The 15,543-nt window shown below is 53.9% G+C and overlaps 1 protein-coding gene across 5 annotated transcripts; it reads right to left on the bottom strand.

The window, feature by feature from the left end:
- Window positions 1-4,373: 4,373 nt before the first annotated feature.
- Window positions 4,374-14,268, bottom strand: CEACAM16 (CEA cell adhesion molecule 16, tectorial membrane component). 5 transcript variants are annotated; one of them, XM_045986957.1, is made up of 8 exons: window positions 14,196-14,246; window positions 12,749-12,960; window positions 12,361-12,492; window positions 10,872-11,216; window positions 10,065-10,340; window positions 8,810-9,088; window positions 6,290-6,616; window positions 4,374-4,593 (listed from the first exon to the last, which is right to left on the bottom strand). In XM_045986957.1, the coding sequence occupies exons 1-8, from the start codon at window positions 14,198-14,200 to the stop codon at window positions 4,583-4,585; spliced, it is 1,587 nt and encodes a 528-aa protein (XP_045842913.1). In that variant the 5' UTR covers window positions 14,201-14,246; the 3' UTR covers window positions 4,374-4,582. The 5 variants fall into 5 exon arrangements, with proteins under 5 accessions (XP_045842913.1, XP_045842914.1, XP_045842917.1 ...); XM_045986958.1 differs by having other exon boundaries at window positions 12,749-12,903; window positions 14,196-14,237; XM_045986961.1 differs by lacking the exon at window positions 12,749-12,960 and having other exon boundaries at window positions 12,361-12,530; window positions 14,196-14,268.
- Window positions 14,269-15,543: the final 1,275 nt, after the last annotated feature.

The following is a 15,543-nucleotide window of genomic DNA, read 5'->3' as shown; positions in this document are numbered from 1 at the left end:
GTTAACAAAAACCACCCAGGCTCTTTATTTGAAAAATTCAGTGTCCACATCTCTTCTCTGGAGACACAGATTTCCTGGACCCAGGCAGGGACCTGGGATGTGTATTTTTAATAAATACCCCCATTGTAATGTGTCCCCATTTCAAAGGAGCAGGTGGGAAAGTCTGTGCTAAGAGCATATTATCCTTGAACCACTGATGATTAGCGTCATGATTCTAAAAGCTCACATGTATTCATTATTATTTTTTTGGAAGCCATTTTCAGTGATTACAATTTTTTTTTAAAGATTTTATTTATTTGACAGAGAGAGAGACACATCGAGAGAGGGAACACAAGCAGGGGAGTGGGAGAAGGAGAAGCAGGCTGCCCGCTGAGCAGAGAGCCTGATTCAGGGCTCGATCCCAGGACCCTGATGATCATGACCTGAGCCAAAGGCAGATGCTTACCCACTGAGCCACCCACGCTCCCCGAAAAATCACTATTTTTGACATTGCCATCTGCCTGCCCCAGAACCTTTACTTGTAGTGGCTCTTCAATGACTCTAGGAGTGGGCACTGTTAGTCTTTTCTGTTTTACAAGTGAGAAAAAGCAACGTGTCCCAAGCCTCACAGCTAAAAATGGCCAACTCAGCTCCATCTGGGCTCCAGAGCCTGTGCCCTTGACCGGCCTGCCCTGCTGAGGAATGAAGGGGACTTACCGGCCAGCTCCTCCAGCCAGCAGTTGTGGGAATCTGTGGGACCCAGAGCAAGGTTTTTAAGGAATGCCTTAGTTTCCTCCTCTTGTAAAGTGGAGGAACTGGCAGTGACGACTTGAAGGGGTTGTTGTAGACATTCACTGAGAACGTGTTTGCAAAAGGACAATCCATGCTAGTCTTATTTTGTGGTTCCTGTCGTTCTTTCCTGGACTGTGAACAGAAGGGGTTGGGACCACCTGGGATTCAGTTCAGGAGCGCAGAGGTGTCTAGAGGGACCGGAACTTTGGTCCTGAGGACACTGAGCCTCCACACCCTGAGGATATAGGATCTGACCGACCTAGAAACCTGAGCTGCCTCCTCCTTGGCTCCCTCTATCTCATCCCTTCTGCTGCCCTCGTTCTGCATTGCACAAAGCAAACCACCACCGAATACAACCACTGTCTTTTCCCAACCCTGGATCCTGTGGCTGTGGTGATCTCCCTTTGGGCTCAGATGAGAAAGGACATTTTGTCCAGCTGGGGAAGTGGGATTTCCAAGGTCTGGCATGGGGGAGGCCGCCAGCTGCCCACTTGGGATCCACTCTTCCTCTCTTCCTTGATATCAGGACCCTGGGTTGTTTGGGGGCAGCAATTGACCCAGGCGAAAGACTACATGTCCCAGCCTCCCTTGCAGCTTGGATGACCATGTGACTAAGCACTGGCCAATCAGATGTAAGTAGAAGTTGTAGGATGGGACTTTGGGGAAGCTTCCTTAAAAGGGGCATAGTCTATAACCTGTGTGGGGTTGTGTTGTCCTTTTGTCCGTTTCTTTACACTTCCTTCTTGGAGCACTGACCCAGCAGCTCCAGCAGCCATCTTGGACCACGAGGAGGCCAAGAGAATGGAGACCCCCAAGCTGGGAATGGTGGGGCAGAAACACGGGAGGAGCCGTGTCTCTAATGACACCACAGAGCCCTGATTCCAGTTCTGAACAATCTGCTTCTGGGCACTTTTCATGTGAGAGAGAAACAGTCTTCTATCCACGTAAGCTCCTCTTACCCATCCCAGTTTCTCCTTCATCTCGTATTTTAGTCCTCCTCTCTCTGTCTTGAGTTGTGTCCAGTCTTTGACTTGCCACTGAAGAGACATTCTAACTATATACCTAGGCTCTGGTCCCATGTATGTGTCGCTGACTCTTATGCGAACTTGGTGGAGGGGGTAGATGTGAGCGCCATTTCCCATTTGGGGACCTGGATGATGTTGGGGTTAAGAGTCGGGGCTCAAATCCATCTGCGCTTCCTGGAACTCTTATATTAGGGACCACCGATTCTGGTAATAGCTTTCAAACTCCGTGGAGCTCTCCTAGTGCCTCCCTCAGGTGGGCAGAAGCAGTGGGTGGGACTTCCGGCTTTCTCCTTCTTTCCTTGGCCAGAGTTTGGTCACATGGCCACTTGGATCTGCAAAGCCTTCTGGGAAAGTGAGTACCTGCCAATTTCAGGGGCTTTTACCTGAGGCCGTGCCTGGCTATCCTGAAAGAGGGAGGTTGAGTAGCTGCTGGGGAGCTAGCTATTCACAGGTATCCCAGACTCTCTTCCCTCGAGGTCTATGTTGATTGTGTATCTAACCAGGAACCAACCTTCTACTACAACCAGACCAGTGTTTCTTTTTCTTTTTCTTAAAGATTTTTATTTATTTTTATTTTATTTTTTTAAGATTTTATTATTTATTTGACAGAGAGAGATCACAAGTAGGCAGAGAGGCAGACAGAGAGTGAGAGAGAGGAGGAAGCTGGCTCCCTGCGGAGCAGAGAGCCTGATGCGGGACTCAATCCCAGGAGCCTGAGATCATGACCTGAGCGGAAGGCAGAGGCTTAACCCACTGAGCCACCCAGGTGCCCTAAAGATTTTTATTTTTAAATAATCTCTATACCCAATGTGGAGCTTGAATTTACAAACCCGAGATCAAGAGCCCCATGCTTTCCCCACTGAGCCAGCCAGGTGCCCCTGTTTTATCTTAGATATTCAATATTTTTAAATATTAGTCTTCTCTGTCTCTCTTGCAAAATGTGTGTCTAGTCCATCAGCAGTTTCAAAGAAGCAGGTTTAGGTTTTATAGACTAACTCTATGTTTTGTTTTCTATTTCATCCATATCTGCTTTTACCTTTTTACATTCCTTACCTTTTATCTTTGGTATATTTTGTGAACGTTTTCTAGTTTCTTGAGTGGAAAGCTTATTTTGTTCATCTACAAGCTCTTTTCTTTTTAGTATTCTCATTACATATAAACCATTTAGACTATCATTCCCCCTCGAAGTGTGGCTTTGGCCATATCCCACAGGTTTCTTTTCTTTTTAAGATTTTATTTATTCATTTTGAAATAGAGAGAGACAGAATGAGAGAGAGCATGAGAGGGGAGGTCAGCTCCCATGGAGCTGGGAGACCAATGCAGGACTTGATCCTAGGATTCCATGACCATGACCTGAACCAAAGGCAGTGGCCCAGCCAACTGAGGCACCCAGGGGCCCTGCCCACAGGTTTCTATATCTACTGTTTTCACTGGTATTTGATTCTGGTTGCTATTTTGCATTGTAACTTCCTCTGTAATCCAAGGTTTATTTAATTTACATTTGGGGAATTTTTTCAACTGTGTATAAACTTTGGGGGAGAGAGGGCTGTAGCTGCTGATTTGATAGCTACTTTTATTGCATTACTATTTCAAATAATATATTGACCTACCATGTAAGCTGGCATTTCAAGGGCTCTGAGGCTAATAAAATGGTTTGAAAAATTCTAGTCTGCCCTAAGCCCACACCTTTTAGCTGATATTCAGACTGAGGGTCTATTGAATCCATGGCAAATTGTAGATCATAATCCATATGTCATAGCCCTCATTCTGGGGCACTTTCACCACCCACTGTCTTATCTCAACATGGTCATCCTTAGAAAGACTCAGTCTTGAAAGTTTCTGGGAAATCTCTCTATTAGGCCCTTCTATCCCTATGCAAACATCTCTTTCTACCCCCAATGGAGTCTGTGATCACTACTTCTGACCAATACCAAGAGTCTGTCTCTAGTGGGACATCTTGGCTGAGTAGGGCCTGTGGGTCAGGTCCTAGTAGTGACAGGAGTTAGAAGACACCATTTCTCTGGCTCTCATTCCCCTGATCTCCTTTCCTCACCCCCACAATACACATTTGCATTTTTAAGAAGAGGAAGATATTTTTAGAGTTGTGCAGGTAATGTTTGAGAGGGAAATGAGGTTGAGGGGGGTAATCTCAGGACAATGGAGGACACAAAGGAGCATCTTTGGTTAGATAGAAGGCACACTTCATGGGAAATTTGGTCACTTCCTGTTGTGGCATGAGCGATCTTGCTTCAGGGCCCAGGTGGAGTGAGGTGCAGTATAGGGGAGGGCCATGTCCTATAGATCCCAGCTCTGTTGGTGTCCCAGGGAGGGGCAGTCTTTGGTCCCTTGGGAAGCAGGACCATCAGATATAACCTGGGGAGGTGTGGGAGGAGCCCGAGGCCCTGACACTGAGCAGTAGGGACTCACCTCACTGTCATTTAGGCATCCCTTTGCACGCATGCACCTAAACTGAGAGTCACCCCGGGTAGGGAAGGAGGCAAGTGTGGGCACTGGGAAATGGCAGGGCTGACGGTCATGAAGGAGAGGCCGACACGTGCGTGTGTTAACCAGGACATTTATGGCCTCTGTGGCTCTCCGACAACTCAGGGAGGGAGTAGGGCCCTGTCAGTTCTAACTCTAGTGTGGAAGCAGGAGAACGGCCGACCACGGTCAGTCTGGTATCCTCACTGGGAGCAAGTGGTCCTCCACCCAGGGGGAGGAGATGGGAGGGATGGGTGGCATGAAGAGCTCTTCTCTCCGAGGTTCCCACGGCCACAGCTGTGCTGCTACTTCAGGGCTGAGGGGGGTGGGGTGGGGGAAAGGGTGGAAGAGGCTGTCAGGGAGGTAGAGGACCAGGTCCCAGGACCCTCACCCCTCCTGCTCCCCTGTCCACCCCCAGCCTCCCACGCGCCCCCTCAACACGCTCAGCCTGTGCCAGGTTCAGGTTCAGGAAGTTGGCGTTGGTCCTCATTCAGGGGAGGGAGGTTGACTGTGAGAAGAGAGACAGGGTGAAAAGGAATCCCGAGCCTTCATTGGAGGTGGGGGGTGGATGGCTACGATCGAAGAGCATTCTACCTCCAGCACTGACCTGGGACCAGGGTTTGATGAAGGAGGGTATCTAGGGGGTACCTGGAAGTGATTGATTTCCTGATCCTGGAAGCTTCACGTCTGAGCTGGGTGACGCCATGCCTGACTCAGGGCTTCCAAAAGTACCTGGTCTGATGGGGGAGGTGAGACTCCAGAATGGAGAATGACCTAGTTTCCAGTGTCTGAGAGCTTCTAGTCTGATGGGATGAAACCTGCCTCAGGGACATGGCTCTTGGACCTCCAGGGATACTTAGTCTGATGGGGGTTGACCTGGTCCCTGACTCTGGAAGCTCCCAGTCTGATGGAGGAGACCAGGCCCCTGACTCTGGGAGCCCCCAGTCTGATGGCAGAGACCTGGTCCCTGACTCTGGGAGCTCCCAGTCTGATGGAGGAGACATGGTCCTTGACTCTGGGAGCTCCCAGACTGATGGAGGAGACATGGTCCTTGACTCTGGGAGCTCCCAGTCTGATGGAGGAGACATGGTCCTTGACTCTGGGAGCTCCCAGTCTGATGGAGGAGGCATGGTCTTTAACTCTGGGAGGTTCCAGTCTGATAGAGGAGGCCTGGTCCCTGATTCTGGGAGCTCCCAGTCTGATGGAGGAGACATGTTTCCTGCCTCTGGGAGCTCCCAGACTGATGGAAGAGACATGGCCCCTGGGAGTCCCTACTCTCATGGGCAAGACATGGTCTTCAACATCTGGGAATTGTCAGGCTGATGGAAGAGACATTGTTCCTGACCACTGGAAACTCCTAGTCTGAGGGAAGAGACACAATTCCTACCATCTAGAAGCCTCTATCCTAATGGAGGATTTCACTTCCTCCATTATGAGAAAAATTCTACCCTCTGATGGTAGAAATTCTGTCCTTACTCTTACTGTAATGCAAAGGATGAGACACAATCCTAATTATCTAGGATCTCCCAGGCTGAAGAGGGAGGTAGGATCCTCTCTCATACTATACATTTATTCTGATGGGGGAGGTAAACTCCCATCATTAACCCATTTTCCCAATATAGTAGCAGAGGCAATATCTCCCATGTTTCGGAGTCTATGCGTCTGCCGGGAAAAGGATGCCCTACTCACAGACTATGTCTCCTCTTTGAAAACCTTCAGTCTGGTGAACCTCTTGTGTGAGAGAGAAGGCACAGAAGTCCCCCGTAGTAGCCTTCAGTCTAATGGAGGAGGCCTGTCTACCCCTAGTCTAGGTCATCAGTTGGATGGAAGAGGAAAGAACTCTATTTAGAGATCTTTGAGTCAGATGGAGGAGACAAAGTCCCTTCTTTCAGTCTGACGGGGTGGCATAACCACTCTCCATCTGTATTTGCCAGCCCATGGAGGAGGCAGAGCCCCCTTTTGGGAGCCTGTGTCTGAAAAGATTCACCCTCCGCCCTCTCTGGCTCACTCACGGGCCACCTGCAGCTCCACTTCCAGTGTCTCGGTCTTGCCCTGCAACGTGACGGTCTTGAGCATGTAGCGGCCGGCATCCGTGAGGTTCAGCTTCTGCACCAGCAGTGAGCAGTTGGCGAAGCCCACTTCCCGGCCTGTGTGCGCGGGGCCTGCGATCCAGTTCCCAGATGGCAGTTGGCTGAGCAGCCGGTTGGGCTCTGAGGCAGGCCCGCGGTACCAGGCATAGACCAGTAGGTCCTTGGGGTAGCCCTGGACAGTCAGGGTCACATCCTGGCCCTCCATCGGCTTGGTCGGCACAGGCACGATTGTCATGGCAACTGCTGCGGCTGGGGAAAGAGTGAGGGGAGGCTGGGTCAGCTGGGCCTGCATGGGGCAGAGTGTCCCCCACCCCCCCCTCAGCCAGCTCATCCGTGCCTCCCCACAACTGGCAGGTGCTCCCCCTGGAGGGGTGCCGGGAAGGAGACAGAGGAAGGAGCTGACTTTTGTGGTAGTGGAGGGGGGTTTTGTGTCCTGACAATGCCTGCCAGGGAGCTGTATTTTCTCCCATGAGACTGGGAGACCCCAGAGAGTGGGAGCTGTCTCTCCCCCATCAGACTAGGAATTTCCAGCCCTTGGGGGATATTTCTCCCATTTAACTATAAGACCCTAGAGGGTCAAGCCATGTCTCCTCCATCAGATTGAAAATTCCCAAAATATAGGGCCCATGTCTCCCCTATCAGATTGGAAATTCTAGAGTATGGGGGGCATATCTCCCCTAACAGACTGGAAATTCTCAGAATATGGGGGCCCTGCCTTCCTTATCAGATAGTTGGGAGTTATGTACCCCAGGCTGTATCTCTTCTGTCAAACCAAGAGACCTCAGAATATGGGGGCAATAGTTTCTTATCAAATAGAAAGATTCCAAAGGGTGGGAGGCCATGTCTCTTCCATCAGATTTGAAATTCCAGATTATAGATCTCTCCAATCAGCCTGGGGATTCCAGAAGTTGGACTGGGGGCATGTCTATCCCATCAGACAGGAAATTCCTAGAAAATGGGGGGCTTATACTCCCCCATCAGATTGGGAGTAACCCAGAGGTGGGAACTGTGTCTCCCCCATCAGACTAGGAATTCTCAAAAAAAAAAAAAAAAAAAAAAAAAGAGAGAGAGAGAGAGAGAGGACCATGTCTCCTCAAGACCACATCTCTCCCATCAGACTACAAAATGTCCCCAAGTGTGATTGTCTCCTCCATCTGACTGGGTGTCATGTCTCCTCCATCACTGCTTAAAAACATGGAGTGTGAGGCATTGCCTCTTCTCTCTGACTGGCAGCTCCCTGAATAAGGAAGTCATGCTTCCCTATTCCAGGATCATCTCTCCAAGAGCAGAGACCATGTCTCCTCCATCAGATCAGAGTCTCCCCCACATGGGGGTGGGGGAGTGTTTCCTTTTCCTCTGTCTCTCCCTGGCACCTGCCACAGGGTTGCTGACCGTTCAGGAGGCCCTTGGGGGTGCTGTACCTACTCCCTGCACATACCTGCACACTTGGACACCCCCCATCTTGGCCTGCACAGGCAGGGCTAGGGGCAGCACCTGGGGTCATCTGGAATACCCCCCGTCTCTTGCTGAGACCAGCTGCCAAGGCCCCAGGTGGGGGTGGGGCAGGAGGTACACTTACCTCTGGGGACGCCATTTCTGCTTTGGGTGAAAGAGTATCCACCCTTTGGATGAAACCCAGCCTGTTAGTAGGAGGGAAGGGGGAGGAAGGGAGGGAAGGACTGTTCCCACTGTCCCTGGGGGATGGTGGCCACTTGGGAAGGAACCAAGGCAGAATTAATGAGGCCTTAATGTTCAAAGCCACCATCCCCAGGGGATGAGAAAGTGTCCCCTGAGGATGCTGATAGCTCTCAAAACACCAGCTGTGTCTGCACTCTCCCCAGCCCCCAGGTTGTTTGAGGACAGAGGCAAGACAGAGCCTCCCTGGCTGGGTTTTTCCACTCGCCAACAACTGGCTGTGATTTTCTGTGTGTGTGTTGTGTGTGTGTATGTGTGTGCATGCATGCACGCGCACACAGTCACAGGGGCCAGATAACCACATCACGTAGTTGGCTGCGCACCGTTGTTCAGTGTCTGCATGGAAGGAATGGGGCGGGGTCCCCCGCAGCTGCGGCAGGCTGAGTTCAGAACGGGGCGGGGGGGGGCGCGCACGCATGTGAAGGGAATGTGTCCCCACTCTACCCCGTGTGTGAGACAGACAGGTGCCCCCTCTCTCACTTCGCCACCCCTCACGGAAGAGTCTGATTCCTTGTTCGTTTTCCAGGTGACGAGGTAGGGGCTGTCTCCTTCTGTCACCCGAACGAAGAGAGGTCCCCCCGCCACGCCACTTTGTCACTTGGCCAAAGAATGGGTTGAGACTCTCTTACTTTCCAATTATCTTCTGGGCAAAGGGTACCCTTAACTGTTGGAGCCGCGGCCAAGCCTTTCACGGTCCACCTGGGCCTCCGTGGGGAGGGGGTGGCGGTCAGGCCAGGGGCGACTCACCAGAGAGCTTGACCACCACTGAGGCGGATCCGGAAAGCAGGGTCTTGGGGTTCTTAGCAATACACGTGTATGTGCCCTCCTGGGCCGCGGTCATGCTACTGATGTTGAGGTGGTCTCGCCCGTTCTTGAGGGCCCGCCCGTTGAAGGCCCACACGTACTCGGGCTCTGGACAGGACTGGGACACACACCACAGGGTGAGGGACGTGTTGAAGTCAAGTTTGATGGTGCAGCCCGTGCGGGTGGTAGAGTCCTGGAGGATGGCCACGCGTTCTGGGCCATCTGTGGGGGCAGGAGGGAGAGAGACGGGCCAGTGGAGGGACAGGGGCGTAGAGGTGGGCACCCCTGGGAACGTGTGGGCCTAGCCGAGGGAGAAAGCTCTGGTCTTTTCAGATCCCACACAGATCTCTAATTTGCTCTAGGATCTCGAGAGTCACTTTCCCCTTTCCGGGGACTTGTTTTCTCTTCTGTAAAAAGAGGACGTGGGGCCAGACAAAATTTCAAGATATTTTCGAAATCTATGGCCCCATTAAAAAAAGAAGAAGAAGAAGAAGAAGAAGAAGAAGAAGAAGAAGGAGACGACGACTAGACTATCGGTTTCTCATAAGGCATTCTAAGAGTCTAGAATTCTAGGGCTCCAAGAGTCAATGCTTCTAGTCAATGCTTCTAGGCTCTAGGGCTCTAAGATTCTAGAAATCTAGGTTTCTAAAATTCTAGGATTGGGTGGCTCTAAGATTTTAGAATTCAACTCTAAGATTCTAAGAATCTCTGCTTCTAGAGTTTCTAGGATTCTGAGTCTAGAATTCAGGGCTTCTTAAATCCAGCATTCCCTGGTCGTAGGATTCTAGGCTCCAAGTTTTTCTACATCAGCGGCCCCTGCGTACCTCCGAGATTTACTTGCCCCGGATTCCACACTGCGGATCTGCTGCCCCTGGGAACGACTCCATGCTTTGGTTACATTTTTTTGTTTGATCTCCCCTCCCACCCACCACTCACTTCCCACCTCCCTTTCAAAACCCACCAGCCCTGGGTCCCTTCCTGTGGGTGTTGGTTCAGGCTGAAGGCTTATTCCATTTCTCGGGTGGTTTTTAGTCCTTAGGAAGATGGGTCAAGTGCATTTTAAGAGGGATCCCTGGCTCCTAACCCCAGTTCATCTCCTGACTCACTGTGTGCCCTCAGGCGCCCTCTCCTGGCCTCAGTTTACCCATCTATGAGGTTTGGGCACTGGGTATTTCTAAGTGGGGCCAGGAGGACTCACAGTACACGGTCAGGTTGATGGGCTTGCTGCGGCTGACACTGACCGGGTTCCAGACCTCACACTGGTAGGCTCCAGCCTCCTCCCTGCGGACGCCGTGCCGGGTCAGCACCCGGCCATCGGCGGACTGGCCGAGGCGGATGGCGATGGGCAGGGCTTCGCCATTGAAGAACCAGCGGACCTCTGCGGGGCTGGGGCTGCTGCACGTCAGGCGCAGGGTGTCTCGGCGCTCCACCAGTGCCGTGTCGTTGGCCATGACCACAGGTTGGGCCAGGATCTCTGTGGGGGCAAGAGACAGAGGGGGAGGGGGCCGGGCACTGCCTGCTCCCCCGGCCACCCCCCTCCCCTGTCCAGGGGCATGGTTGGATCCTGGTGGTGTCCCAGGACCCCCAGCTGGAGGGACAACAAATGGGATAGGAGGCAGGTGTAGTCCTGGAGTCCTGGAGTCACCTGAAGGAGGTGAGCATTTTATTTTATTTTAAAAGATTTTATTTGTTTATTTGACAGAGAGTGATCACAAGGAGGCAGAGAGTCAGGCAGAGAGAGAGGAGGAAGCAGGTTCCCTGCTGAGCAGAGAGCCTGATGCGGGGCTTGATCCTAGGACCCTGAGATCATGACCTGAGCCAAAGGCAGAGGCTTAACCCACTGAACCACCCAGGCGCCCCGAGGTGAGCATTTTAATGTTATTTTTCCTTTTTTATGGTTTTAAGTTTTTATTTTATTTTATTTTTTTGAAGAGGGACTGGGAAGGAGATGGGAAGGCTGGCTGGGGCAGAGGGGAGTCGAGGGGGGGCGGGAGGGGTGTCTCACCATAGACCTGCAAGTGTCCGTAGCCCACCTCCGTCTGTAGCTGCCTGTTGAGAGTCTGCAGGATGTAGGTGCCCGAGTGCCCGGGCAGGACGCCATGGATGTCCAGGCTGCCGTCGGGGCGTACGGCCTCCCGCCCTGTGTGGGCTGGGCCAGGGGTCTCGTCGCCCGTGCTCACGATGTAGCTGGCCACCAGGTAATTCAGGCTGAGAGTGGGCCCTGCGTACCAGCTGTAGGCAAGCAGCTCCCCCAGAAGCCCGTGGACAGTCAGTGTGACGTTGTCCCCCTCGGCTGGCTGGGCAGGCTCGGGGGTGATAGAGATCTCGGCCCCCACACTCAGGAAAGCGGCTGAGGAAAAGAAGCCAGAGGGATAGGATGAGGCCAGCTCGACCATGGCCCCCCTTCAACAGAGGAGGAGACGCGGGCTCCTGGCCCATGGGTTCCTGGTATATAGTAAGTGCTCACTAAGTGTTAGCCAGCCGTAGCGTCTTGGTCCTGGAGTAGGCCTGAGGATTGAATTGGACGGGCTGTGCCAAGGATCTGGCATGTGGCACGTGCTCAGCCCGTGAGAGGGTTTTCTGGGGCGAGTCACCAAACCAAGCCTTACACAATCAGGCAGGCCTGTCTAGCCTCTGGGCGGTGACTCTTAGTCCAGTGCTTTTCCTCTGCCTCTCCAGGTCTGACCACAGCAGCTAGTAGGGGTGTGATGAATTGACTCTGCCCTTTTCCTTTCAGCCCCGGGAGATAAGCCCCAAACCCGACTGGCTGGTCAGGGCAGCTTGGGTTTGAACTGTGTGTGACTGGTTGCCCGGAACGGGTGGCCATGCAGGTTCTTGGGGAAGAAATGCTGGCGTGGCTGGCCCAGTTTCTGGTACTTTCCAGGCTGATAAAGCATGGCTAGGGGTGAGGGCTCTGGGTCTAGCACTCAGCCCTACCTACTGGCTGTGTGACCCCAGCCAGTGGCCTCCCCTCTCTGAGCCTCAGGTCTCTCGTTGATGGAGTGGGGGTCGTGAGCGGGTCTCCTCCCTAAGGTGGTGGTTCCCATAGGGAAAACATTTAGAACAGCTCCAAGGGCACGGCCAGTGCTAGCCAATGCTGCTTATTCTGACCTTCAAACGACCCTGTAAGTTTAGCCCATTTCACAGTTGAAGAAACAGGCAGAGAAGGGGCAGGCGACTGGCTGCCCCAAGCCACATCCTCGGGCGGAGAGGCCAAACTGCTGGCTAGAGTGCACCCCAGCCAAGCTTCCAAGGAGGCTCGGTGGCTCCCTTGCCTTAGTTCATGCCCCGATCTTAGAAATCTGTGAGGTTCACTCTGCAAGCCTCCCTGACCAGCCCAACGCCGGTGCCTCCCGGAGGAGCCAACGATGCCCTCCCGACCTAGTCTGCTGGACTTCTGGCTCCCACCTGCCCTCTCCCGGGCTGCAGGGATCCCCACCCTTCCCTGGGGCTGATGGAGTGCTGAGGTTGTGGGGGACACCGTTCTTGCTCACCACTGAGGAAGAGCCAGCTGTGGCTAGTCAGTGCCATCTTTCGCCCCAACCTGGTCTGGAAGGCAGCGGTGTTGGCGTCCCGGTGCTCTGAGGCCCTTCCCGGTGGGGACCTGGCTCCGTCTGGCTTGGGACCTGGGAGGGTTCGGTGATTTGGAGCCGGGGGAGATCACCTGAATTTGGAGGGATCGAGTCACCGAGGATCTGGGGCCCCGTGTGGGTACCAGAGTGGGTGTGGCAGGCCCGGGCCAGGGGCCATGACCTGGCCAGGCCTCCTGGGGCACTGCCTAACCTTCTTTGTGCCAATGGCCTGGGTTTGGTACCAGGAGAAGAACCAGGTCGCCAGGGAGGCGGGGGGAGGTGCGGGGGAAGATTTTAGGGCAATTCTTACCCGGGGCCCAGGCCTCGGCCTCCCTGGTGAAATCGGGGGTCACAGAGGGATAAAACCAGACAGCAGTGGCTGTCCTTTCCCCGCCTCTGGGAACGTGCGTGACCTTCAGCTGCCCTCTCAGGGGATGTCCTGCGAGGTGGGCACTGTTAGAACCCCTGTTCGCAGATAGGGAAAGTGAGGCACCGGGCAGGGGCTCTGACTCGCCCAAGTTCCTGCAGGGAGAGGGAATTTGAAGCCTGCTGTCTCCAAAGCCACACAGAGGGAGGGAGGCGGGGCAGCTACACACTTTCTTTGGGGCCGAGAAACCCACATTCTCTCTGCCCTTCTTCGGCCTTGTTTTCCCTGCCTGTCAAGTGTGCGTGTGGAGAGCTTGGGGCCAGAGAGAGTCCGGTTTTGACCTTGGCCCTTCTCTTCCCCCTAGTGGGGCTGGAGGCAGCCCCTTGCTGAGTCTCTATTTGCTGCTCCAAAAAGCAGGCTGGGTGTAGACCCTGCTCACGTTTGTTGCCAGTACTTAGTGAGATGGACAGCCCCTGGCAGGCTGGGGCCGCACACACGGGGTCTGGTTCGTGTGACTGCCGTTAAAGGGGCAGTGGCCCTGCGCTTAGTTCATGGACCCCTACCTCCATGACCCTGGGCAAGTTGTGGAGCCGGCTGGGCCTCAGTGTCCTCATCTGTGAAATGGGAACAATGACCGTACCCACCTCATAAGGCTCTTTTATTCAACAGATATTGAATGGGCATCTCCTGTTTGCCCGGCCATGTTCTAGGTGCAAGTAGATAAAATCCCTGGCCTTGCGGGGCTGACATGCGTGGGGTAAACAAATAAAATAGAAAACTCTAGGGTGCCTGGGGGGCTCAGTCATTAAGCCTCTGCCTTTGGCTCAGGTCATGATCTCAGGGTTCTGGGATGGAGCCCCAGCATCGGGCTCTCTGCTCCGCGGGGAGCCTGCTTTCCTTCCTCTCTCTCTGCCTGCCTCTCTGCCTACTTGTGATCTCTGTCAAATAAATAAATAAAATCTTTAAAAAAATAAAAAAAATATAAACTCTATTCCATGTCAGATGGACCTAAGTGTTGTTGGGGAAAAATAAAGCCAAGAAGGGGGTTTGTGATTTTTAAATTGGAGGTGGGGGAGGGGATCAGGGACAGCGTCTCTAGAAAGGTGAGGTTGGCAGGGCCATGGGGGGAGCTAGGGGAAGTGTTTTTGACAGATGAGTTCCTGTTGAAGCCTTGAGGGCTTCTGGGTCCTGGTCCTTGTCAGGCCCCAGAGGCCTGCGCCTGGCAGGAGCCTTACCTGTGGCTCACCTGTCCTGCTTTGCTCCTAATTTGCCCGGTGTCCTGAGCTACCCTTGCCGGGCAGGGCTCTGTTCGGTTGGGAGGGCGGGGGCTTGGCAGGAGGTGTGGGTGCCCTGGGACCTCCAGTTCTCCCCACCCCGCCTGCAAACTCACCTCATCCTTTTCTGTCCTGACCCAGGCCTCTCCCTGGAGCCCTGGGACGCGTCCCGGAGTCATTCAGGACGCCTCCCCCTTGATGTCCCTGGGCACTGTTCACTCACCTTGTCCCAAACTGACCTTGGCATCTTCCCCCAGACCTGCTCCTCCTCCTCCTCCTCTTATCAGGGATGGCGCCACCATCCACCTGTCATTGGGACACACAGACCCAGGACTGTGTCCGTGATGCTTCCGCCTCCCCCTCCCCCAGCACACCACACACCCTGTGGCACCTGCTCTTAAACTCTCTTCCGTATGTGCCTTTCTCTCCCTCCCTGTACCCCTTCCCTGGTCCAGGCGTCTGCCCCGCCTCCCATCTGGCTTCCCCCTGCAAGTTCTCCCAGGTCCCTGGCCCTGGTCTCACCCTCCTCCTTCCACGAGGCTCAGAACCTGCCAGGACTCCCCAGTGCCCTTAGGAAAAAGCCCAGCTCCTTGGTGAGGCCCATGAGGCCCTGCAGGGCCGAGCCCCGCCGGCTTGACCAGCCTCATGGATACCCCCTCCAGCTGAGAACTCTAGATCCCTGCTTCCCTCTGCTCTATTCCATTACCTGCCCAACTCCTCCTCCTCCAGGAAGTCCCCCTGGACTCTCAGGCTGGGTTAAGGACACCCTGGGATCCTCAAGCCCAGCCCTGACCACCACGGGTCCTCACAGTCAGGGGGTGGGCCCCCCACCTAGACTAGGAGTCCTGGGAGGGCAGAACCTGGGCTGTTGAGGTCACTACTGTGTCCCCATTGCTGCCCAGCCGAGGGTCGGGCACAGAGCAGGGGCTCAAAGGGTGTTTGTGGAAGCGGACACCGGCTGTGGTTGACAGAAACAGGAGTCTCCAGGGAGGCCCGGGTTTCTGGTGATTTGCTGTCTGGTTGAAGAGCGTGATGAGGCCGCATCTCTGGGAGGCTTGAGACATATCCAGGCTTTTGTCCAGACTCTGCGTGGCTCCCTACCCCTCATGGGGCCATGCTGACCGCTCTCTACTGTCCTTGCCCTTCCGGGTCCGCTGCAGCCCCCACCCCACTGCCTCTACTCTGGTGCTCCTGGACACCAGCCTAGATCCTTGGTTCGTTTGAGAGCTGGAGTTTCTTGAGCACCTAGTCCAGGCCTTAGATCACAGTCGTGAATAGGACAGAAATCTCTGCCTCATAGAACTGACCTTTTGTTTGGGGAGGCAGTCAATAGGCAAATAAACACAAACACATCTAACTTTCAGATGGGGATAATGCCATGGGGAAAAAGAAAGCGGGGGAGGCATTAGAGGTGGCCTGGGCACTGGTTTATGTCCAGCAGTGAGAAGATGTTGTAGGAGGCAG

The sequence above is a fragment of the Meles meles genome, chromosome 19 (genome assembly GCF_922984935.1).
Source record: "Meles meles chromosome 19, mMelMel3.1 paternal haplotype, whole genome shotgun sequence".
NCBI lineage: Eukaryota > Metazoa > Chordata > Mammalia > Carnivora > Mustelidae > Meles > Meles meles.
The sequence above is the reverse complement of the archived record's forward strand: the minus strand, read 5'-3'. Positions and strand labels throughout refer to the sequence as shown.